The 24,766-nt window shown below is 39.6% G+C and overlaps 1 protein-coding gene across 17 annotated transcripts in view; it reads right to left on the bottom strand.

Moving 5' to 3' along the window:
* PLEKHA5 (pleckstrin homology domain containing A5) overlaps positions 1 to 24,766 on the bottom strand; it is a 250,461-nt gene that overhangs the window by 68,221 nt on the left and 157,474 nt on the right. For 10 of the 17 annotated variants that reach the window (XM_058282858.2, XM_058282854.1, XM_058282857.1 and 7 more), the window contains 7 exons: positions 20,811 to 20,926; positions 20,503 to 20,520; positions 13,971 to 14,438; positions 5,769 to 6,222; positions 3,480 to 3,563; positions 1,135 to 1,254; positions 263 to 316 (listed from right to left, as the gene is read on the bottom strand). In XM_058282858.2, coding sequence (XP_058138841.1) covers positions 263 to 316; positions 1,135 to 1,254; positions 3,480 to 3,563; positions 5,769 to 6,222; positions 13,971 to 14,438; positions 20,503 to 20,520; positions 20,811 to 20,926 — 1,314 coding nt within the window. The remainder of the gene's footprint in view (positions 1 to 262; positions 317 to 1,134; positions 1,255 to 3,479; positions 3,564 to 5,768; positions 6,223 to 13,970; positions 14,439 to 20,502; positions 20,521 to 20,810; positions 20,927 to 24,766) is intronic. The other 7 variants (XM_058282862.2, XM_058282863.2, XM_058282865.2 and 4 more) reach the window with 1 other exon arrangement.

The following is a 24,766-nucleotide window of genomic DNA, read 5'->3' as shown; positions in this document are numbered from 1 at the left end:
GTCACTGGTCTCCTTTTGTCATCCCCCTTGACCAACACAACTGTTTTCTCCCTGTTTATCATGGTATTCCTGAATTCAATTTTGGATGGGAGATTTCTTATTCTGTCACTTACGAAAGTTCTGAGGACATCCTGTATTACTTCATAAGGAAAGTAAGAATCATGCTATTAACTCAAAGTGACCGAAAAACTTGAGTAGTCCAAAAACTACATTTAGGAAATTTAATTAGTTATTATAAGCAAGAAAATTCTACAAATCCCACCTGATGATCCAAATATATGGTGTTCCTTTGAAGATGATGTGAAAGAATTTCATTCTAGTAGGCACCAAGCAAGAAAACAAAGGGATAGAGAAAGAAGGTGCAGAATTCATGAAAAGGTCAGTTTTGAAATAAGAAAAACAGCTAGTTTACTAAAACCTACTATATCATAGCACATCACAACTTTCATACACATGCTCTCCTGTAAACAGTACGGATGATATATTATATTACAAAGGTACATTTAGTTTTATGAGAAACTAAGTGGATGAACATATAAACTGAGTATTAAAACAAAAATTCTTCGAATGGTTTGAGCAGACTGGATGTTAGACGCTTTACATGTTGACACTTTTCTGCATATGGAATTATTTCTTTCCATAAGATGTCTAAGAAGCTAAGATGTGCATGGGCCATTTTCACTCTGGTTAAGAGGCTATTATATCCTTTGAGAAGTGCATGTACTTGTTCATTCTATTCATTAAGAATAAAAGGCATATCTTACAACCATAATCAACTTTCTATTTATTACTTTACTGGACGCTTTAGGAATTCTCAATATCTGTCTTACCAGGAGTGGAAGGCATGGTATTAGGGGTGTAGAACAACACTACTTGAAGTCTGTATGCATTTCCTTCCTCCTGACCAAAAGTTGGTAGGTGAAGGGCTAAGAAATTAATTCTTCCTGTATTTTCTTTCATTAATGTATAAATGAAAAAACTGAATTCTCAAAGGGTCAATAGCAGGTCCTAACGTTGACGCAACGATGGGATGGGCTCATGTTCGACACTAATGACACCGATCAAAGCAACTCATGAGCGGCTCAAAGTGAGTGACGATGGCAGACGACACAGACACATCTCTCCATAGCTGACCTTTGGGCTGTGGGCCTCAAGTTTCAGCTGCATGAGCTGTGCTAGCGTGTGCTCCCGGACACTACTCAGTTCAGCTTGCTGCCGCCGCAGCTTTATTAGCAGCAGTGTAAGCTCCTCTGGCTGAAGGAGTACAATTTAAGAATCCAAACAGTGGAAAACAGATTAATTGTTGTCTTAAGTGACAGCTATTAAACCAAGATTTCTTGGCAAGTTTCCTCTTACGGCTGCCATCAACCACAGTGCCTAGGCACCATGATGACAGGTCCTACATAAATCATAGACATCTAGAGAAACAGAAGGAACAGGGTTACTTTAAAAGATACAGCAGAGCAGCAGGATACGACAGCATCTTCTCAGAACAAAGGAGAGAATATTTCAGCGTTAAACATAAGAAAACACAATGTCAAGAAACCATTTTTAAAGGCTTGTATGTTAACAGCTATTAAAAGATTATGATTAAAAGATACTTTAATCATCTAAAAAATCATACCTAAGACTTTTCCAGCACAGAACAGTACCTGCATGTCCAACACACACTGTTCTATAGAGAACAGAAGGTAAGCAAAAAGAATCAAAATTCATGACAATGTGGGTAATATTTTCACATTATTAAACTTAGTACTTGGGATCTATTAACTGCTTCCCAGGTATATAAAACCTTTTAGTTCCTGATTGGTAACTATGATTCCTGAGGGGAAAAACTGTTCAACAGTGGATGAAATTCCTTAACAGTCCAACATGATATATTTTTCTTTGATAGAAATGTAGTTAAGGTCGGTCCCTGGCAGTCTTACAGGCCATAAAATATTACTTAGTGTTTCTCTGAGTTTTGTTATGATTAAAAACTGCATGCAAGCCAGAGGGATTCTTTCTTCACTGAAGGGCCTAGAGTGTGCTCTTAAAATGTCTTGGCCTAAAAACACCCTTTAGATGGATTTGTTTTGCCGACACCATGGCACCACACTAGCTCTCTTCTGTTCTGCTCATTTGCTGTTCTAGAGTTTCCATACCATTTTTTTTTTTTAGAAACAGAAAAATGTTTAGCTATTATTTGGAACTCCATTAAAAATTACTACATTCAGGTAGACCACAGCTACTACTGGATTCTTTAGATAAGCCTGATTATCTACAGAGATGAGAAAACCTTTCTTATTACACAGTCAAAGAATGCTTACTGTGTATGTGACTTAGACCCCGAGTGACATTGACAGAAATACCAGAGAAGGAGGGCTTGGACCTCGTGGTTTATTATTTATGGAGCTAAGAGGATAGAGAGCTTTTCAAAAGGATGAAAGATGCCAACAAGTTTGTTAGATATTTACATTTTAAGGCCAAAAAAAAAAAAAAAAAGTTGGCTAAAAAACAACAACAAAACCAGGTAGTAAATAAACTTCATCTTAAATACCCACTAGAGGGAGCAAAGCAGAAGAGAAAATATCATAATGATATAGCTTATGATTAATGCCTGTTCACTCTATCAATAATCTAATATTTAAAAATTCTTAGACTTAATTGAGAAATATATATAACTTCTAACAAATAAAAGGCAAGTAGTTTAAAGCCAGGAAATACTTCGTTACTCTAAGCTGGTAAAAGGTGAAACAGGATTGCAAAAACATGTAAGACTAGCTTAATTTGATTATGGCAGGAAGAGAATTTTAAATAATGAACAACTAAAATGGTCATCAAATCACATTTTCACTGAAATTTAGACTATCTACTCATATTAAAACATACCTCTCCTGATAAAATGCCTTTAAAATCAGCTGAAGTGATGGAAAGTCACCTTTTCTCTTTAATTTGAAGGACAGTGTACTGATACTATAAGTCCTTCCCAATTTGAACATAACACTGACAATGAAATAATTAGTACTTTCTTTGGCCTAGTATTTTTCAGTCCTTATTTCTCTGTAGGAAATATACAAATCTATTTCTTTTCACTCTAAGGTAGTTAATCTATATAGAAATCCACAGGAGAAACTTCTCAATAGGCCTGTTGTTTGACTACAAATAGGTGCTTGCTGGATTTATTCCACTGATGAATTACTCCAAGTTCTGTTTGAAGGATAAGGAAACTAACATCCAAGGAAGTAAAGGAACCCACGCATGGTATATAATAAACCTTCAAAATAATTGTCTATTTAGCAGTCAGAAAGTGAAAAGCTATCTACTAAGACAGTGAAATGGCTCCATGATTCCAAAGTCTTCTGATGAGCATCTCTTCTACAAAAGCAGTAAAGATTTTTATTTGGATGCACCTCTCTGGAGATTCGACCTTAAGCTTATGTCACTTGTTGGCAGCATGTAAATTAACATGATATGGTAAATAAAGACGACACACTTACTGTTTTGCCTTGGAGGCTCTGGGGACTAACAGACTGTAAACTTAGGCCTGCTGGCATTGATCTTCTATCAGGCATATAGACGTGCTAGGAAAATGAAAGGCACGATATAAATTCTGTGGTAAAGGTATTGTGAGGGGTAGGGGTAAGAAATCATAAACAAATTTATATTATGAAATACCATTCAAACTTGCTATTAGTTCTTGTGAAAGAAGACAGATACTAACATTTAGTGCTTGACTGACAACGCCACTGAACAGAGTAATCCCATACAGTCTACTTCAGCAGTCCTCCAGCTTTTTTTGGTCTTAGGACCCCTTCATATCCTTAGATAAAAAAAACCATGGGAAGAGGGGCACTCTTTTACACTTTTCCAAATCTGGCTTAATACGAGCCAGCCGGATTCTCATATCTACTTCTGCATTCAATTTGTTGAAATAAGGAATTGGAAAAGGGAAGAGAACTTTAGTAGCTTGTCTGGATAATTATGGATATCAATCTCTGATACTGTGCTAAACCTTTTAAAGTGGGAATTTCTGAAAGGTGAGTTGCAATGTGGAACTCATACTCTACCACGTTAACACAGTCTCCGTGCACTTTAAATGACTCTCTTACCCATCCACAATTTTGTAATTATCAAACATTGGTGATTCAAAAAAATACTGGCTCACTGACTGCAGATCTTCCAAACGCTGACACTTCCAGTAAACAACATAAAAAATCACATTTGTTAAGATCACCACTGATCTTTAAGCACTGGGAAGCTGTCAAGCTCACGATGGCAGATAGACTATTTCTGGAATTCTCATTTTAGCTTGGAAGTTTGAATGTTGTCATCAGCAACACATATCGTCAGTTGTTTTCCTTCAAGTGACAGCCTCACATTTCACTTTGAGAAAATGTCTGTCAAGTACCTAAGTCTGAGTAACTACAGTGTGTCTGTTATTTATTCATCTCATGCTCCATGAAAAAGGGAAGCTAGTTTAGCTTGCAACGCAAATATTCATGCAAGTGCTTTTCCTTTTCCATGAGTCAACTATTATTAGTAACTTTGCTATAAAATAGAAATGCTTTAGAGACGTATTTCCCATAGGATAACACAGAACACTAAAACGATATGTAATCAAGTGTTTAGGTTCAACAGAATTAACTTTTATTGTTTTATAAGGGCATTCCTAAGTGAAACTGCTTATTTTATTTTACTGTGACTGTGTGGCAGTGAAGTATACAAGGACCACTAGTCCAGTTCGGGGCAATTGTTTTGATCTAGAGTAAGGTGCCAGTAGTTTAATCCATCACTGTTTCTGCACCGTTAATGAAAATGTTAACACAGCGAAAAAGACAAACAGTGCCTCACTGTTACTCTGGAAATAGTTTTGAGCTTGTAGACCCCCTGAAAGGCTCTTGGATCACACTCTGAGAGCCACCAGTCTAGAACGTGGAAGAACAAATTTGGTGATACTGAAGAGGTTTTTTTGGGGGGAAGGAAGAAAAGGAATAGGCATTTATTTGGCTGGGAAATGGGTAGAAAGGACAAATTCATCTCAGAGTCATTGAAACAGATACTAAATCTGGCTAAGAATGTGAAAAATATATAATTTTTATATATTGTAATTATATAATATCTAATTATATAAGGGCATATAATTTAACCATTTCTAATCTGCACATTATATAAATGTGCATGACATTTTTCTTGAATATTACTATTTTTATTAAACGTGACTAAATCTTTGAAAGTACAAAGTAACTAAATACTAAACTTTGTTACAACTGAGTTCAAAAATCTCAGTATGAGGGAAGGGATGTGGCTCAAGTGGTTGAGCACCCGCTTCCCACCTGGGAGGTCCTGGCTTCATTTCCCAGCTCTGGTACTTAACAAAACAAAACAAAAACCAAAATCCCAATATTCAGCTGGTTAGAAAGTTTTGATCCTAGCAGAGAAGAGGAGCACAAACTACTGCAGGGTATGTGAGGAGGCGCGATAGCCGGTGTGTGAAGAGCCAACCAAACGCACGTGGTCTTAAGAGCCGGGCCAGCGAGCAGAGAAGGCTGACGGCAGGAAGCCTCCTCTAAAGGAACCGCGTCTCGTTCCTGAGAGATGAAGCGTCTCGAGGTCAGGTTTTACACGTGAGATCTGGATGCTGCGGGATAGTCTCCTTGGATTACTCAAGTAAAAAGGGACTGCTTTCCTCACCTTCTCCCGAGTCTCGTCTCTCACATTTGAAAGAACAGAACACAACTCCGCAAGTAAAGCCCCGCACCCGCTGCCCAGAACCGCGGGCGCCTCACCTTCGGGTGGTGGGCCCTGTGCCTGCGGTCGAGGGTCACGTCTGCTCTCTGACTCGGCGACGACACCTCTGACCGGTAGGTCCGCTGAGGGGAGTAGCCCTGGTAGGCGGCGATGGAGCCGTGGGACGGGGACGCGGGGATGGAGCGCATCGCCTGGTCGGCCGTGGCGGCCATGGCGTTGGGACTACCCAGGGGCGCGTGCCGAGGGAGCGTGCCCTGCTTGCTGTAAAACTGGCGCTGCTGCCACTCGTAGAGCTGCCACATGGTGTCGTCGCGCAGGGACCGCCGCTTGTCCTCGGGCGCGGGCTGGTCGCGGCCCGGCGCGGCGCCGCACGTGCTCTCGGGCCGGCTCCTGCTGTTCCGCGGCAGCGTCCTGTAGCCCTCGGGGTAGCGCGCCAGCGGCTGGGCTCTGTGGCTTGGCATGTTTCTTGGTAAAGTTTGGTAAGAAATTACTCTAAGATAAAACAATCGATATGCAAAAATGAAGGAGAGCTATTTGCTAGATACTAACTTAAAATTATATTTCTTCTGTTAAGTAAAATTTATATTAGGACCTACTTATTAAAGACCAAGAAGCCATGAGTAATAACAGATTTTAGTTTTTCTCGTGAAATAGTTTGATGGATTAATACGTTAAACAGCATCTTACATCGTTAAGACTACTGATAGCAATGTGTAGTTTGGCTTAACGAAGGAAGACTAACATGCTTCATTTTACAAATAAAAAGAAGTTCAAGTTCTAAGCTCAAGTCTGTCTTCACATTTTATTAATTTCATATATAAAACTTCCAGAGTCTCATTTTCACATATCTCACCAGAACAAATAGGATTTTTGTGTACGGATGGAACACTGGCATTTTTGAGTTTTGCCTACGGGGCACAAAGGCTCAAAATAAACTATCAGAGGTGCATGTGGACTACTTTGTTTCGTACCGTCTCTTGCAGAAAGCATGGCTACTTAGGGAAGGAGCACATCAGGACATTTCACAAACTCTGCAATGTTTTCAGAAAAGAAATTAACATTCATCTTTATGAATGGTATCAATATTTTTTTTTGGCTTTTTAAAGCCATCTAAAAATTATTCATGTATGTTAAGTATTCAAAATATAATTTTAAAAAATGCCTCTTTTTTTGATATGGCCACACAATGGCATATTAATAGGCAGTGATTATTTCAGTCTCCTAAAATGAAAGAAAAATAATTTTATTGTACAAAGTTTTTTAAAACACCTTGATAAATATAAATACACAATCTTGAATTTATCAATATCTGAATTACCCTGGGAAACGGACTTGGCCCATTGGTTAGGGCATCTGTCTACCACATGGGAGGTCCGCGGTTCAAACCCCGGGCCTCCTTGACCCATGTGGAGCTGGCCCATGCGCAGTGCTGACGCGCACAAGGAGTGCTGTGCCACGCAGGGGTGTCCCTCGCGTAGGGGAGCCCCACATGCAAGGAGTGCGCCCCATAAGGAGAGCCGCCCAGCGCAAAAGAAAGTGCAGCCTGCCCAGGAATGGCACCGCACACACGGAGAGTTGACACAACAAGATGACACAACAAAAAGAAACACAGATTCCCGTGCCACTGACAACAACAGAAGTGGACAAAAGAAAGAATACACAGCAAATAGACACAGAAAACAGACGATCGGGGCAGGGGGAAAGGAGAGAAATAAATAAATAAATCTTCAAAAAAAAAAAAAAAAAAAAAAAAAAAAGGAACTATCCTGGGGAGTGTGGATTTGACTCAAGCAGCTGGGCGCTCGCCTCCCATACGGGAGGTCCTGGGTTCAGCTCCCGGTGCCTCTCAAAGATGAGCAGATACAACGAGCAGGGAACAGATGTGGATCAAGAGGTTGGGCACCCACCTCCCACACAGGAGGTCCTGGGTTTGGTTCCCAGTGCCTCCTAGTAGAAGAAGAGCAGACAATGAGTAGGCACAATGAGCAGACAACCGGCAGACAGATGAGGGAGCCATCTTGAGCTTGAGGGGTGGGGAACTATCCTTGTGTTAACCTCATGCTAAGTCAAATGTTATATGAAAAGGATTTTAAAAAGCCAATTAAAAACTCTATATATCCACTTTGAATTTGTGTTTCCATATCATCTTCAGAGAATTACAGCTATAATTCAAATTTTAAATGCAAGTATAACCTTTTTCTAATAACCACCACCACAAAACCTAGATTAAAAAGACCAAGGTTAAGTGACAAGTAGTCATTTTGGGCTATAATCTTACTGGCATAAATGCATATCCTAACGTCACACACAATATAATTCAATGAGCCAAATGTGGGAGAGATGGGACCTGAGGACCCCAGGTTTCCTGACCCCTGCTTTCAAAGTTTAATTAACAATCCATTCCCAATTACCTTATTTTCACCATAGAATGGAAAAACTTCCTAATATTTTACTGCCTCCCTCTGGATGTTAAAAATATCACAGGTGTTGATAAATACATAGACTGGAAGGGGTAAGACTTGACGTGTTAGTTACTTGACTGTACTTGTAATAATCTGGGAAAATGTGACTGATTTTACAGTCCTCTCTATACTCAAGACACTTGTAATTAGCAGTACACAAATACTAATGTATTATAGGAAAGATTTCACTGTGATTGGGGACAATGAACTGGCTGCTTCCTGAGTTATGAGGCATGCTAATAATGAAATTCCTGCACAACTGGTGCCTACCAGGGTAGCAAAATAATGTCATTTTTACACACACCCGAGAAAGTCCCTTGTTCAATATATACCCACAAAAGGGAATAAGGCTGTGAAACATTACAATACAGTGGAAATATAATAAAGTGGAAAAGGCAGCTGATAAAAAAGTCAGGAGAGCCAAGTTTTGATTCCTGCTTTCCTATTAAATAGAAGTGCTTAGCCCTCAGGTGAGTTACTTATATTGCTGGGACTCAGAGGCTGGGAGAAGGGGACAGGGTGGAGGGACAAGACTAAGGAGATCATCGTCCTCCAGCTAGAACTGGAGCACAGGCCTTCTACTTCCTAAAGCATTGTTCTTTTCATTATATCAGCGAGGCTCATAATTTTGGATTTAGTGACACAGTAAAATACTCCCTATCGATTTTAGGATTCTCTTTGGATTTTATGAATTTTTATAATTTAAAAAATGAATTTTGATTGACTTTTTGCCAAAAGGAGGGAAGCTAGGGAAAAATATCTTTGCCTTTCCTATCACAATCATTTAATCAAAAATTAAGAGATATTAAAAAGTTAGGAAGGGCATAATTTTAACATTGCGAGGAAGTCCCTTATTCTGAATAAATTCACTACATTGCAACCAAAATCTAGTTGCTTGACCAACTGAGACTTTTTGGGCTTCATCTAAGAGAAAATCTGATCACTAAGGTATCTTATAGTGTAATTGAGGGTTAAGAACTAACAAATAATTATGATTATTGTATCATTCTATAGATGCCTTCCTAATAAGTAGTAAAAGTAAATACCTGATATCTCTGAAACTTGCTGAACCAGAACCCAGATGTCTTCATCTCTGGTAATGATGGGAACATCTATGACCTTTGTCTCATGACTGTAAAGACCTTGTGATCCACCCTGTTTTGTGCCCACCCCCGTCCTGTCTTAGAGCTTCCAAGTCTTAAGATCACTTGACAGACTCTCAATGTTTATTAATGAAGGAACCTAAGCTGGCCCCACCCCAATTACCCATTAGCAGAAACCTGCTAAACCTGGACACTAAAAAATGATCAGAATTACTGCAGTTCAGGGGGACAGACTTAGGCCATGTGAGCTCCTTGCCATGTGCTAGCAAAACTCTTTCTCTTTGCAACCCCGATGTCTCAGGAATTGGTTATTAGGAAGCATGTGGGACAAGAAGCTGCTTTGCTTGGTACCAAGAGTTCTAAAATCTACCTTATTTTGTACTTTTAAACATTTTCAGGTCCTTCAATACTTCCTCCTAAATTAAATTTCCTACAGCGCCCTGGCTGTTCCTCAGGTTTTCAATGTCTCCACTTAAAACAGGCTTGCTCAGACCGGAGGAAACCACCTCCAGGCAGGAAGGAGCCAGCACTACCACGTGGGCTAACCACGGAGCACTCTGGGGGTGGGTGGAGGAGAAAGGCGCCCGATGCTCCGAAACTACCAGGAGAAAGAGCTCAGTCTCTTGCTGCCTTCCCTCCATGTCTATTTCCAGTTCTCTGCTGCTTGGGCTCCCTCCCTATCCCCAAAATGAAAGCCAGACACTGGAAAAGTCCAGAGCTGGCAACCCCACAGCTATTTGCTTAGGAAGAGTGTCAGCCAGGGGAAGCGGATTCTAGCCGAGACTGCTCTAGCACGAGAGCCACCTACCCTGGCAGACCCTGGTTTATGTGATCATTCATAACTTCAAGAAAAATTATAGAGAACTTGATATGCAAAAAACTCTGAATTAGGCACCCAACTATACCACAGAAACATATATTGAAAACATAAAATACTATTTATGTCTAGTTTGAAAATATTTTAAAAGGAAAGATCATTGATAAGCACATTAAGGGACATACTGTCAACTTAAAACGTACTTAAAACTGCCTACTAACGTTAACTTCTAGCTCAGACGCTACTCCTCTGTCAGTCGTTGCCACTGGAGTATTCATAATATGATACAAAAAGCATACGGAACATGCGCAGGTCCCTGTTGTAGAGAAGTATATTGGTCTTGAACTGCCAGCCTTTTATACATAATCATTAACGAAGCCTGGTTAATTAAAGACAACAAAGTTTAAAAAAAGTCTCTCCTGCCATCTTTGGAACCATTTGGGGGAAATTTTAATAGAAAATCATGTTATTATCAAGTACATTCTTTTTTTTTTCAAGCCAGGCAATGAGTTTGTTAGCTAGTACATTCATTTTTATCCCATATACTTTCCAGTACTTTGAGACCTGTTTCAGAAACTACAATTTCCTTCAGTGGTTTTCCCTAAAGAGATTCAAATTAAGCACAGTGTGATTTACTTTTACGTGAAGGCTGAAAGAAGTGAGCACTGCCAGCTCCTTCGTCAGGTTCAGTGCCCTAGTCACCACAGCTGCCTGTCACACACCACGAAACCCTGTGCCTGTGATTCTGCCACATACCACGACGGCTTAAGGAGCCAGGCGTCAAAGCCGTGCCCGACTCAACAAAGCAGGGTTAGAGCTTTGTTCTCAGATGCAGGGATCTACTATGTGACTAAATATTAAATCTCTTTTCTTTCTATCAGAACCTTAATAACAAAAGATGGTTTTTCATAGGGATCTTTACATGAATACCATGAATTAAAATGATGCTTATTTCCACTATATTAAGGCACCACAACTAATTTTTGGGGGGACCAAGTTTATTTAACAATGTAGATGTTATATTTCAATGATCTAAACTGGACTCTAGCCATTGCATAAGACCATGTAACTAATAGTATTTATAGAAACTGGTGTTCTAGTGAACCAATCCAGAGACAGAGGAGGACTCCAGAGAAAATCAAATAGCGTAAGCCCAGCCTTCAGATGCTGCCAGCCAGCATTCAAAAGGAAAGTCACAGAAAGTCTTTATAAATGTTAAATATACCCACCAAGGGACCTGTTCTTAGAAACTAATGCTTATGCTTAATAATTTAAAAACTGATTCCAATTTGAAGTCGGCTTTACTTTGGTGGAAATTCAGCAGATCTTCTGATTTGGATTTTTATTATTTCCCTGAAGTGGTTGCTTTATAGTAAGTATCTCCAAACATCCTTTCATTTTTCTCCAGAATTACTTCTGGCTTATTGCCTGTCTCATCAAATTTTTATTTTGGAAAAAGCAAATAATTCTCACAATTCTCTCCTGAAAAAATTAGAAAAGTGAGCACAGAGGTTGGAAAAGAAGAAAATGGAGGTGAATAGCACAGCACAAGAGGATGTTTTTGCAGTCTCAGGAGAAAGAATGAAAGACAAAGCCAAGTGCACACACACCTTTGAGCTGCACTTCTTGAAGGACAGAGTGGGGACTGTAGCTAAAACTGCGAATGAATGTCAGCCATGCGCAACTGAGCAAAACTGGAAAAACATTTCTACACCTCAGATGTTTCATTATCAAAATAAGTTAATAATTTAATCAAAACATTTGCATCACTGTTTTTGTTTTCTACTACTGACAGGTGAGAGTTAACAATAACTCTGCAGTTAATTTTTAGATAGACTAGTACACCAAAGTACTTAAAAAATTGTGCATCACCAAATTCATGCCGAAATGACAGAATCTTTTTTCTCATTCACTGGAACCTTCGCTTCCTCTAGTTCCTCTGGCCTTTATTTTTTTGTCCCCTGTGAAGCCCCTCTCTCCCACTTCATTCCTTAAATGTAGATATTCTTTCTACTGATAAGTATCATCAGAAAGAGCTTCTGGGTTTTCCCAGAACCAGCACACAAGGAGCTCCCTGAACCCATTCCCCACGTAGCCCCCTACTAAGCAGCCCACCAGCCAGCCAATCAAGCCTCTAGTTACATCTGACCTAATACAAACTAAAGCCCCACTTGCCCTAAATCCACCCTTATTAGATAGATAAATCCTGCCCAAACAATACCACTCAAAGTAACTTCCTTCTCTATGTCTATAAAAACCATTTGCCAACACTGAAAGTGCAAGGATGCTTCAGCATTTGTAAGGGATCAATCAACTTCCTTGCTACAGGAAAACTAGTGGTGCCCTGAATAAAATATTGTAACATGCAAAATCAGCTCTTGGCTTTTGACACTGGTTAATTTAGAATCTTAATTTTATCCAGTTTCCCTGCTGAATGCATTTATAATGAATTACTCTATCTTCATGCTTAGCTTTAATTATTTTTTATATGCTGGTGATGTTGCCCCAAACCAAATTCAAGTGCAAGATATAGAGATATGCCGGACAACCTGTCCAGTCATACATATCACCTTCTCTTCCCAACTCTTCTTTGTGTGGTGAAATGTACCAGACAATCAAAGTTGCGCAAGTCAAAAAGCAGGTGTCTCCTGACTTACTCTAATGGCTCAAATGAGTGAGTGAGATTAGTTTGCAATCAAGCACATACAAGCAATCAGCTAGTCTCAACAATTAAAATCTGAGCACATCCCTTCCTGTCCTCACTTCAATTACTCCAGTAACTTTTGACCTTTCTCCAATTCATTCTCCAGGTTTTGTGGCCAGAATGATCTTTCTGAAACCCCAATCTGAATACATCATCTCTAGGTTATCTTTCCATCCCTGTTTCCTCTATCATCCCTCATCCTCCATCATCACAGCAGTTACACTCAGACCATTATGGAATTTTTAAATTCCTTTCCCTGCTCTCTATTTACTCTGGAACTTTGCATGTCTAAGTCAAGACACACATACTAACCTTTATAGCTCAGCTGGTACTTTACTTCCTCCAGAAAGGTTTTCCTGAACCCTCAGATTGTGCTGGTAGCCCCCGAACTGTATTCCTTCATTGCATATGTCACACTATACTGCTTATTCAATTCTTTCCTCTACTAGACAATAATCTTTGTAAGAACGTGGACAGTATGTTTTCATTATCTTATTTTCTGGCCCTTCATTAGCATATGGCAGCTGTACAAATAACATATGAAAGCACCAATGAATGCATGAATGAATGAATGCTCAAGTGATAAAACTTAATGCTGAGTCATGTAAATTCTAATTTTAAGAAAGCCAAGGAATGACACTGAAAATTAGAGAAAAATAAACTTTCATGGTCCATAATTGTTGTGTAAGGAGAACTTTGCATAATAGTCAGTGGTAGAAGCTATGAATGGAAGACACACAGGGTGGGGTGCTGGTGGGAGGAGGAGACAAATTTTCATTATCTAATTATAGTTCAGAATTCTAAGAGAAGACAGTAGTGGTAGGGGACAAGATTGGGGCGGGGTAAGTGGAGGGATAAGGCTTGTTCCCACCTGTATCCCAAGCAAATGTGATCTCTACCCAACCTTAGTCTTCTCTTGTATTGGGCCAAGGAGGATAGTACCTCGCCATTATTTAAGTTGGCTAACAGTGCAATGAGGGAACAGAGAGAAAATACTTATATCTGTCCACCACGAACAAGAGATAGAGCAATGACGTTGTGGTATCTAAAACACAATTTAACCAATATTTTCAACTGGTAGCTCAGAAGTCAATTTCCACTAACATGCTTTGAAAGCAACTTGGGTTCATAAAGCATAATGACAAGACACTTACCCCCTGGTTTCTTCTTCATGACCCCTCCCCTTCTGGATTTTAATCCACTGTTCCAATTGCTGCATTGAATTAGTTCTCTGTATGACTCGATCAGCCTCCATGTGTAAGGGCCCTGTGTTTGGGTGACTTCCACCTCTGACATCTGCCAGGCTAACATTGACTGTTCTGTTCTCTGAACTAGTCACACTGCCTGGCCTGTAGTAGCCAGTCTGGGCTGGGCATGCTGTGCTGCTCTCATATTCAGACGGCAGAGAATTCAATTTTACGCTATTAATTTTTGTTAAAGGTCTGTCCTGACCGTCCTTCTGAAATCCATACTTTTCAGCTTCTAAAGCCCTTTTTTCTTCAATTTTGCTTATCTCCTTGTTTTTCTGGTTGTTTTGGACCTCTGGCTTAATGAGCACTCTATGGTTGGGAATGTTATTGATTTCTTTAATCGGTGCATTTTCAGATGTAATCCTGTCCACTCTGAAATAAGAGGAAAAAAGTAGAGTAAATCAGATGGAAGAATGCATGCAGTATTTCTGGGCTTCAATCTAGGGAAAATGTAAAATTATCTTTTACTTTAAGAAAAAAACAGGAAGGGTCACAGGGTCACAGAGGATGAGTTTGCACAAATCCCCAGTGGTGTGTTAAAATTCAAGCACAACACCGGAATACGTAAATAGAGACAGGAATAAGAAAACACAAAACAAATGGTATACAAAGTACTTGGAGGATAAAAAGCCGGGTGTGTACCCAACACAGAAATCTGGACATAAACTAAGTAAGCTTGTCCTTTGACAGTTAAACAAAAAATCCACATTCAGAGGACTGTAGCAAAGTCACTTGAAATCAACAACATGGCTCCCAGCCAGGAAAGCTAGCTCATCACAAGACAAACGCGAGCCTGGTCTGTGGAAAGAGCCACATCAGGAAATTAGTCTGTTATCCAAGACAGGACCCATACAACTAACTCTTTCTGTTCATATTAAAGAGGCAGCTGAGTGTCGGTTAAGAGTTCGTGAAGCAAAACCGCCTGTGTTCAGATCATAGTTCTGCTTCTTATGAGCTACGTCTTTAGGCAAGGTATTTAATATGATTCAATTTCCTCTTTGGTACAATGGGGATAATTACAGCACCAAGATCAGAGATTTGTTGTGATGACCAGATGAGTTGACCTGTGCCAGGCTAAGACTGTTCTGTTCTCTGAACTTGTCACACTGCCTTGCCTTAGTAACCAGTCTGGGCTGGGCATGCTGTGCTGCTCTCATATTCAGATGGCAGAGAATTCAATTTCACACTATTAATTTTTGTTAAAGGTCTGTCCTGACCTTAGTACCATGATTATTTCTACAATTCATCCAACAACAACTGGATTAAAATCTGGCATCCCATGGGTACTGGCCACTGGAACAAAGTGCTGGTCCAAACTGTGTCTTGGGTTACTCAACACTTCATTGCACACCATCCCAGTTGCTCTTTTAAGGTTTCTGATGAGAATCTGCATCCCTGAGCTCAATCACTGCCAGGCCCCAACAAGCTCAAGCTGAGTGTCCAAACCTGCATGAATTCACTAAGACCATGCCAGTTTGGGAGGACTCTTGGGGACTTACTGACCTACTAGATTTGAATATATAGTGCTTCCATTACACCCAATTTTAGTGGTGTGTGTAGAATATATATGTATCTACATACTCTGGAATGTGATCTGAGGAAAAGGTGAAAAACACTCCACAGAAAAAGTGATTATTTTTTTTGGAGTAAAGTTATGAACTCTATCTAATAAACCACTATTTTTCATTTCCAAATCAGATTGGAGAAGAAATAAGAATAAACCGTAGCAAGGATGATTTAGGTTAGATGTAAAGCCAGCTTTCAGATAAGAAGCAAAATTAGATGTTGGGAGAAGCTGGCAGAGTAGGAAGCTCAAGGAATCAGACCATCAAAAAGCAGGAACCATCTGAATCAATTTCAAAACTCCAGAGTTCAGCTGAACACTGGACAGCTTTCAGGGAAGACCACAAAGACTGGTAAATTTCTCTCTTCGCATAGCGGTTACCGGCCCTTCATGTAGCTTGCTGGTGCCAGAAAGGGTCATAAAAATCCACTTCCCCAAGATTCAAGGAAGTGCTTGCTGATCACTGATCATTGTTATTGATCAGTGACTTTGGATTGCTGGGGGCCTGGCTCTGAGGACACCCAGTGTTCCAACTGCCCTGGACAAGGCGGTGGAGGGGACTTAGAGATGGGACACTTCCTCAGAGCCAAGGACAGCAGAAAGGCTGCACTGGCTGGGCAGGGGCTGAGTCAAGAAAATGTAGCTCTGAGTGTCATGTGGGAGAAGCTCTTGGACCCCTCCTGGCCCTACCCTTGTCTCCTCGCTAGGACAGTTTGGAGCCAGCCAGACCTCTCTTTGTGTGCCCCTGGCCTTGTTCCAGTTGGGAAAGTCTTCTCCACCATAACCCTCCTCTCAGAATTTACCCTCCAGGCAAAAGGAGCTTGAGACAACAAAAGCGCTGTAAGACACAACTGAGGTGGACGGCTTGGGGCAAGGCTTACCTGCTTTAGGTCCTGCAGTGCAAGACCAGGGAGAAGGAAAAGGTGTCTCCTGGGAAGTTTAGGGGGGCATGCAAAGACCTGTCAAGAGGGGAACTCCTAAGGCCACTTGCCAACACAAGCCCAGGGTAAGACACAGGCCCAGATAGACACTGAGAACCCTGCACGTTGCATCTGCCTTGGGCAGGCCTTCCTGATAGAGTACTGAACTCTGAGGAGAGTACCAGCCAATGCAAAGGCAATTCCAAAGACAGTGGGAGGCGTTTTTTTTTTAGATTGGCTTGGTTTTGTTAGCTCTGGACACTCGAGAAAATCTCCCTCATATTAGAGGCTGATTACAAACTCAAGAAACAGACATATCATGGAATAAATTCCAGATTTTACATTTAAAAATATTAAAATGTACAGTGTTTAACATAAGATTACAAGATAAAGAAACAGGAAATAATAATAGCCCATTCAAAGGAGGAGGATAAAAATCCAGAAAACATTAGCAAAAAACACTAGGCTGTGGCCATACTGGACAAAGACTTTAAAGAGCAAGAAATTCTAAAAAGGAAACAAACAGAACTAATAAAGTTGAAGACCACAATAACTGAATTGAGAAAATCCTAGGAGGGTTTCAATAGCAGACTGGGGCTGGTGGAAGAATCAGTGAACTTGAAGACAGGACAACTGAAATGATTAAGGCAGAGAAGCCTGGGAAAAAAAATTACAAAAAGTGAAAAGAGCCTCAGACACCTCTGGGACAACATCAAATATACTAATATATGCATTTTGGGTGTCCCAGAAGGAAAAGAAAGAGAAAAAGGGGCAGAAGGAAAATTCGAAGAAATGATAGAATTTCTCAAACTTAGACATGAATATGTACACCCAAGAAGTCCAGAGAACACCAAATAAGATGAACTTGAAGAAAAATACACTCTGTTACAAACTGATCAAACTGTCAAAAGCAAAGGACAAGGAGAGAGTTCTGAAAGCTGTAAGAGAAATTCAATGTGTTTGTTCTGTACAAGGGAGTCCCAATTAAACTGAGTGCTGATTTCTCATCAGAAACCATGGAGGCAAGAAGACAGTGGTTTGAAATACTTAAAACAACTGCCAACCAAGAATGTTACATCTGGTGAGATTTCCTTTTAAAAATGAGATTAAGAAATTCCCATATAAACAAAAGCTGAGGGAGGAGTTCATCACTAGACGTGCCCTTAAAACCCATACTAAAGGGAGTTCTTCAAACTGAAAGGAAGGCACACTTGCCAGTGGTTTGAAACAGCATAAAGAAATAAAGAACTCTGCGGTAAAGCTAAACATTTGGGTAATTATAAATGCCAGTAAAACTGTGTTGTGTTGTTTGGCATGTAACGTCACTTCTTATTTTCTAAAGGTGCTAAAATGCAAGTGCACAATTTACATTTTATTTGCATAATATTTTAAATCACCTGTATTCTACTATTCTATTTAGCAAATTCTTATGTTTTTTGAATAGTAGCTAGCTAGGAATGTGGACTACAGATTTCAAATCAAATGTTTATATCCAAATGAGGTATTTACTTTATGAACCACTATCTAAGTAAGCAATGTTTTGTTTGTTAAGCATGTGTTTATACCAGTTTTCTGACATTCCCATAATCTGGCTAACATAAATCCTGTGTGAAGACCTGAAATGCCCTTAAACAGCAGGGAATAAAGCTATTTTCTGACTTTATTGTTGTGACAGGAAATAATACATTAAAAATCATACTGTAGAATTTATAAAAGTCACATAAAATTTACACTAAAATCAAATTTATCCTTCTTCCTAAATAATGAGGGAAGAGGCGGCAGTTTTTGACAGTGAACATTAAATATTTGAAAATACTTTAACTTATTTACTTCTAGCCTCTTTAAAGCTATTATTTTAAATTACAAGCACAATGCCTTTTTTCTCTCTATTTTTCCCAAGATTTATTATTTACGAATTATAATTAAGAAACTGATAAACACTCTGCTTTTGTCTAATAGAACAAATCTGATTTAAAAAATGTGTGTTAAGGAGTGATGTAGCTCAAGCGGATGAACTCCTGCTTCCCACTTGAGAGGTCTGAGGTTTGGTCCCCAGTGCCTCCTAAAAACAAAAACAATAAACAAGCAAACAAATGGAAAAACCAACTCAGGGGAGCCAATGTGACTCAGTGGTTGAGGTCTGGCTTCCTGCATACGAGGTCCTAGGTTCAATCCCCAGGCCTGGTACTTCAAAAACAAAAACAAAAACGTATGCTAATAGAACATAAATAATGTAAAACTTGCAATCTAATTCTAAAAAGCAACATTTAGGTGGCTGCAGAGAACAAAATGAAATATAGAAAATGAAAATAACAGGGATGGACAGGGAAACAATTCAGAGAATGTATATCATCATTAAATTTCTTTTACCTCAGTAATGATCTGCACACTAAGGGACTACTGTAGTTCGCAGCTGAAATAAACTATGAATTTAGAAGAAATGAACTAACAAGCTCAAAACTGGATGTTTTATCTCTTAGGTGATACACCCTGATAAATATTTATAAGTATTCTGGCCATACAGGAAAGAGAGTCTAAATCACTTCAAAACCATGTAAACAAACCTCCTATACTTACAAAATACTACGATAATTAGGTACCTCCAATTTGAATGACTAAAAACTAACAGCACAGGATAAAAATGCCAACAGCTAAGAGTAGAACAAACCACACTGTCTTTATAGGAAAACAGTGCCCAATACCAGGGGGCACATAGGGGATATTCAATAATTACTGGCTAGCTGAGCAAATTACATGAACACAACTGGCTGAAAAACTGTCATGGTCACAAAATCAGGTTGGCAGAAGTCAAATAAAAATTTGACTGTCATCTTTATCACCCCCAAGCCATGAATAATAATTAGCTTTTACAGTGGTAAATATGATAAAAGAAAATGGAAATAAGTTGAAAATCTGAGAAAAGTACAACATCCAACACTTGAAATGATCTGGAAACCAAGTATTTTAGTTATAACGATTCTAAACAATTCCCTAAATATTTTACTCTGCAATTAAAATTATCCAAGATAGATTTTCAATTAATTCTTCTCACCTACACATTTTCTCTAGCTATTGGTGCTATTTTTACATTTGAAGTTCCCAAGCACCATTTCCCTCCATTAGTTCCCGCCCTAGAACAAGCACGTGTCTGATTGTGTCCTGGACTTCAACCCTGGGTCCTCTTTTCCTTTCTCTCCACACTTCCTCCCAGCTCCAATTATTAGTGATTGGCTAAGTTGATGTGGATTCAAAATTTAACAAAATAAACCTAAATATACTTATACAGCATCACCTTAAGGATTTCAATCACGTTAAGAAACTTTATTAAAATGTACACTAAGGAAAAAGGAATAAAGATACACTGTTCCAATCCCTAATTTTCTAAGAGGCAAAAAAGACCAGACTTGAAAGTTAGTATCTTCCTTATAAAAGATAAGTATTCAATGGTCACCCACTGGAAATAAGACTTAATTATATCATAGGTCTTTCTTTAAATTACAGGGATATAAACTAAGTAGGCAATGTTGTTCAGCTTCTATTTAAATAATTTTTAAAACTTTTATTAGTTTTTAATACAGTACAAGGATATCAAAATGAGTCATATGCTTACACAGAGAAAGAAATCATAAAGATCAATTTTAACAGTATGTATATTATCAAGAAATCTGAATATTAGAGTTTCAAAAGAAAGAAGTGCATAGAAATAATGTAAATGCTTGATAGTTTTCTGGGGACATTAATCATAAATCAATCACAATTAACCAGAAAATGTTGAAGAAATGGAACTTGTCAAATTTTTATTACAATTTATTAAACTTCAAAAACATATAACATGGTATAAAAACAGAATTAAATTAACTTCATGAAAAGAAATTCTAAGTCTGAAAATTTCAAAAAACAATGTCTTGGATAAAAATCAGTACTGGTTTAAGATAATTAAAAATGTACTTACCGGAAATTAAAGGTAATTCTGTAAGAAGAAAGAATATTCAGTTTGAATGTTAGGATTCTTGATTCACCCCAGGACAAGGATAGGTGAAAATGAATAAATAGGAAAGGTGTGAAAAAAAAATTTAAGGTGGTATCTCAAACTAACTAAAGGTGTGTTAATTCAGTACAGAACAAGAAGTAATCCTCTGAGCGGGAAAAAAAAAATTATCATGACTATTAAAATGATATGTACTGTGATAATGACATGCTCTCAAGAAATGGAATAAAATGTAAATGGAAGTCACCATTATTTTCCCTACGAGCCTTTACCTTTTCACAGGTTCTGTCTGTACAAGGGCAGCATCTAACATGGCTTTCATCCACAATTCCATTTCCTTTCCTGTATCAGTGCAGAAATAATAGGTCCGCATGTTTGGATGGGCTGCCTGATTGAAAATGACATGATCATTTAAAATAAAAATACGGGACTCTGTAAAAGAAGAAGAAGAAAAAAATCAAGCGGTTCTTTACATATACCATTACTACCAAATTTTAAAATTCACACCTCTTTACTCAAGAATAACATTCCAAAGTAATCAGCAGCAACATTAATTGAAATGGACATGTCGTAACATGTCATTTTAGCAGTTCCTTTCCTTAGTCTTCAAAAGGTGCTGCTATTGAAGTATTTTGTCTACAGGGCTATTTTGTGAGGAAAACCCTATACCTGCACACAAAAGATTTATAGATGACCAAAATGGCATTTACTTTTAGCTTTTCCTTTCCCATTTCAGAGTTAGAATGTAAACATTTTAGGATCAAGAGGAAGAGAGACTATATAACTGGGAAGCAGGTGAGTCATTTTGTTGTTTTTCTCTACAGTAGTTCATTCTACCTCTAGACCAGAGAAACAGAAGGAAGACAAAATAAAGATGCCACCAAGGCGAGACTGCTTGAACCCTCACTTAACTCCTGGGTTGACACGGCAAAGATGGATATGCTTATAGGGGTCTCCCATGCCAGGAGTGACTGTATCAAAGAAGAAAAAAAGGTCAAACAGCGAATTCTGTGGGGAAAGCATTCTTAATTTCCATTGCAAAATGCCTGTGACAGTTTTTTGCAGAAATTCAACGAGGAGGAACAGTAAACAAAAGCTGTACCAAGCACAGAATGAGGTAACTGGAAGAGTGGTAAGTGGGCAGGTGATCTGCTAACATAAAGGAACAGATCTAGGCACACATTTACTCAGAGATCTTGACTACTGACTTTATTTACAATGTCAAATTAACTGCTTCAAATTCTTTTTAGAAAGAATCAGAGTAAAAATAAATTCAATAGGACAACCAGCAAGAAGGTGGCAGAGTGAGGCACTCCTAGAATCAGCTCGTGCTACAGGGCAGTTAGTAATCACACAGAGCTTTCTAAAGCACCTGTTTGGGGACTCCAGGAGACCAGAAGAGCATCCTGCAACATCGCTGAAAGAAAGGAAGGAGGCATCTGCAGAGAAGATTCATAAACACAGTACTCCAAAGCCCCAAAAGCCAGTGCCCAGCCTCCACTGGAGGCTGAAGCTGCTTTGGGAGCTGTTCTGCAGCTGAAATTGGAAGCTCTACTTCCCAAAAACAGGGGAGAAAGAGATAGTTGGGTACCAACTTCAGTTACTGATGAGTAAATTCGGTGAGCTAAAGTATAATTCTAAGAACAGCTAAAGTTTGAACCTCTCCAAGTCAAAAAGAGGCTGGTAGCCACCATCTTGACTCTGCACCTGGTGTTAGGGGAAGCAGGGTGGACTAAAAATCACAGTACTGGTAGGGACCAGTTACTTTCCATCCAGGTCAGATTGTAGCTCTAGCCTGAGCTCCAGCTCCGCCTCCGGCAGGGAGGAAGCTATGGGGACCTGTGCCAGCCTCTCTGGGAAAATACCAGCCAAGAGGCAGAGGCTGGTGATTACGCTACTTTGGCAGTGCAAGCTGCCCCAGGAGCTAATCTGTGGCTGAAATTCCACTGGAAGCTCCATTTCCCAAAAATAGGAGAGGAGGAGATGGCTGGCCACCGATTTCAGCTACTGATTAGTAGACTCAGCTGGCTAAGGTATAACCCTAGGAACAGCTAAAGTATGAACCTGTCCAAGTCAGAAAGAGGCCAGTAGGTACCATTTTGACTCCAACCCCAGACTGAGGGGAAGCCGAGCTGACTGAAAATCACAGTGACAGTAGGAACCGGTTTCTTTCACCCAGATCATCCTGTAGCCCTAGGCTAGGCTTCGGTCCCTCCTCTAGCAGGGAGGCAGCTGGCAGGCCCTGCACCAGCCTTCCAGGTAACTGCAGGTACCTTTGGCTGGCACAGACTGAATAAGTGGAATTCTACTGGGCAACTGTGGTTATCTTGGAACCGCACTGCAGAGATTGCTGCCCACATCTGCAGCTCCATCCCCACCCCAGGCAGGGGAGAAAGGGGCGTGTAGCTTCATTAGTCTTTCTGGGCAACTACAGTCTAGGCCTGTATGACTTGTATTATTCCACACAGCTATGGCTTTGTCTCTATCCCTGGCAAAGGAGAAAGTTGGATGAAGCTTAATTGGTCCTTGGGACAATGAGGGTAGCTTGAGCCTCCACAGCTTATAGCACCAACTACATCCTTGGCTCCTACTACATAACCAGTAAGGGAGAAAGGGTAGAAGTCCTAAACTAAAGAGAAAAACTATACCCAGAAAAAATATTCTAGCAAGCCAGATGTCAAAACACCAACAAAAAATTACATTCCACACCAAGAAAGAGGAAGATATGGCCCAGTGAAAGGAACAAGATAAGCCTCTAAATGACATAAAGGAGTTGAGAAGACTAATCAGATGTTCAAACAAACCTCCTTAATAAACTCAGTGAGATGGCTAAAGAGATTAAAGATATTAAGACGACACTGGATGAACACAAAGAAGAATGTGAAAGCACACAAAGAAAAATAGCACATCTTATGGGCTTGAAAGGTGCAATAAATGAAATAAAAAACACATTGGAATTATATAGTAGCATATATGAGGAGGCAGAAAAAAGGACTGGTGAGCTTGAAGAAATGGCCTCTGAAAGTGAACACACAAAGAACAGATGAAGAATGGAAAAAACTGAACAAGTTCTCAGGGAACTAAATGACAGAAAGAGATGTGCAAACATGCATGTCATGGATGTCCCAGAAGGAGAAGAGGAGGGAAATGGGGCAGAAGGAATACTTGCAGAATTAATGGTAGAATTCTACTGAAGGACATAGATATCCATGTCCAAGAAGCACAATGTACTCCCAGTCAAAAAAATCCAAACAGACCAACTCTGAGACAAATACTAATCAGAAGGTTAAACACCAAAGACAAAGATAATTCTGAGAGCAGCAAGAGAAAAGCAATGCCGAACATATAAGGGATACCCAATAAGATTAAGTGCTGATTTCTCACCAGAAACTATGCAGGCAAGAAGACAATGGTATGATATATTTAAGATACTGCAAGAGAAAAACTTCCAGCCAATAATCATATATGTGGCAAGACTGTCTTTTAAAAATGAGGGCATGTTTAGAATATTCACAGATAAATAGAAATGGAGAGAGTCTGCAACAAAGACACCAGATTTGCAGGAAATAATAAAGGGTGAGTGAGCTGGGGGTAAGTATGAGCACAAAGAAGGGACAAAATGGGGGCAAGGGGTTACCTTCGGGTGGGGTTTTCTGGGTTTGAGGGGGGCTGGGGATGGGAAGAGGGGTAATATGGTCCAAGAAATAGGTGGGAGGGAGGGGCAACATACAAACATGGGAGAGTGCCAGAAGTTCATTGAGAACTAAATGTTGAGTAAAACGTATCAAAGTATAAGGAGGAGGGTTACCTGGTTAGGACGCTCAGGGGGTATGGTCTGATGCGGGAGGACTCCGGAGGGAATAGCTGAAGGCTCATTTTGCCAAGGTGGGTTCTACCATTGGGTGGGGTGGACCCATATCCTGGGGAAGACTAATGCCGTCGAATAGAGAGAACTGTATCTCTCGTGAGAAAGGACGGCTCCCAGGGCATTAGATTGGCAGGCATTGTGGGCCCTAAGGGGAGGGGAAAATGGACGTGCAATGGATGGAACAAAGGTAAATAAGGGGGCAAAAGAGGAGTTATGTGAGAGTACACGAGGATGAATATAAAACAGCTAATATTACACCAAAAACATATAGGGGATGACAGACTAATAATGAAAACCATAAGACAAAACATAGGATAACTAAAAAATTTAGAAAACTGTACAACCTAAAGTATGGACCAC

This window comes from Dasypus novemcinctus, chromosome 20, assembly GCF_030445035.2.
Source record: "Dasypus novemcinctus isolate mDasNov1 chromosome 20, mDasNov1.1.hap2, whole genome shotgun sequence".
Classification (NCBI taxonomy): domain Eukaryota; kingdom Metazoa; phylum Chordata; class Mammalia; order Cingulata; family Dasypodidae; genus Dasypus; species Dasypus novemcinctus.
The sequence above is the reverse complement of the archived record's forward strand: the minus strand, read 5'-3'. Positions and strand labels throughout refer to the sequence as shown.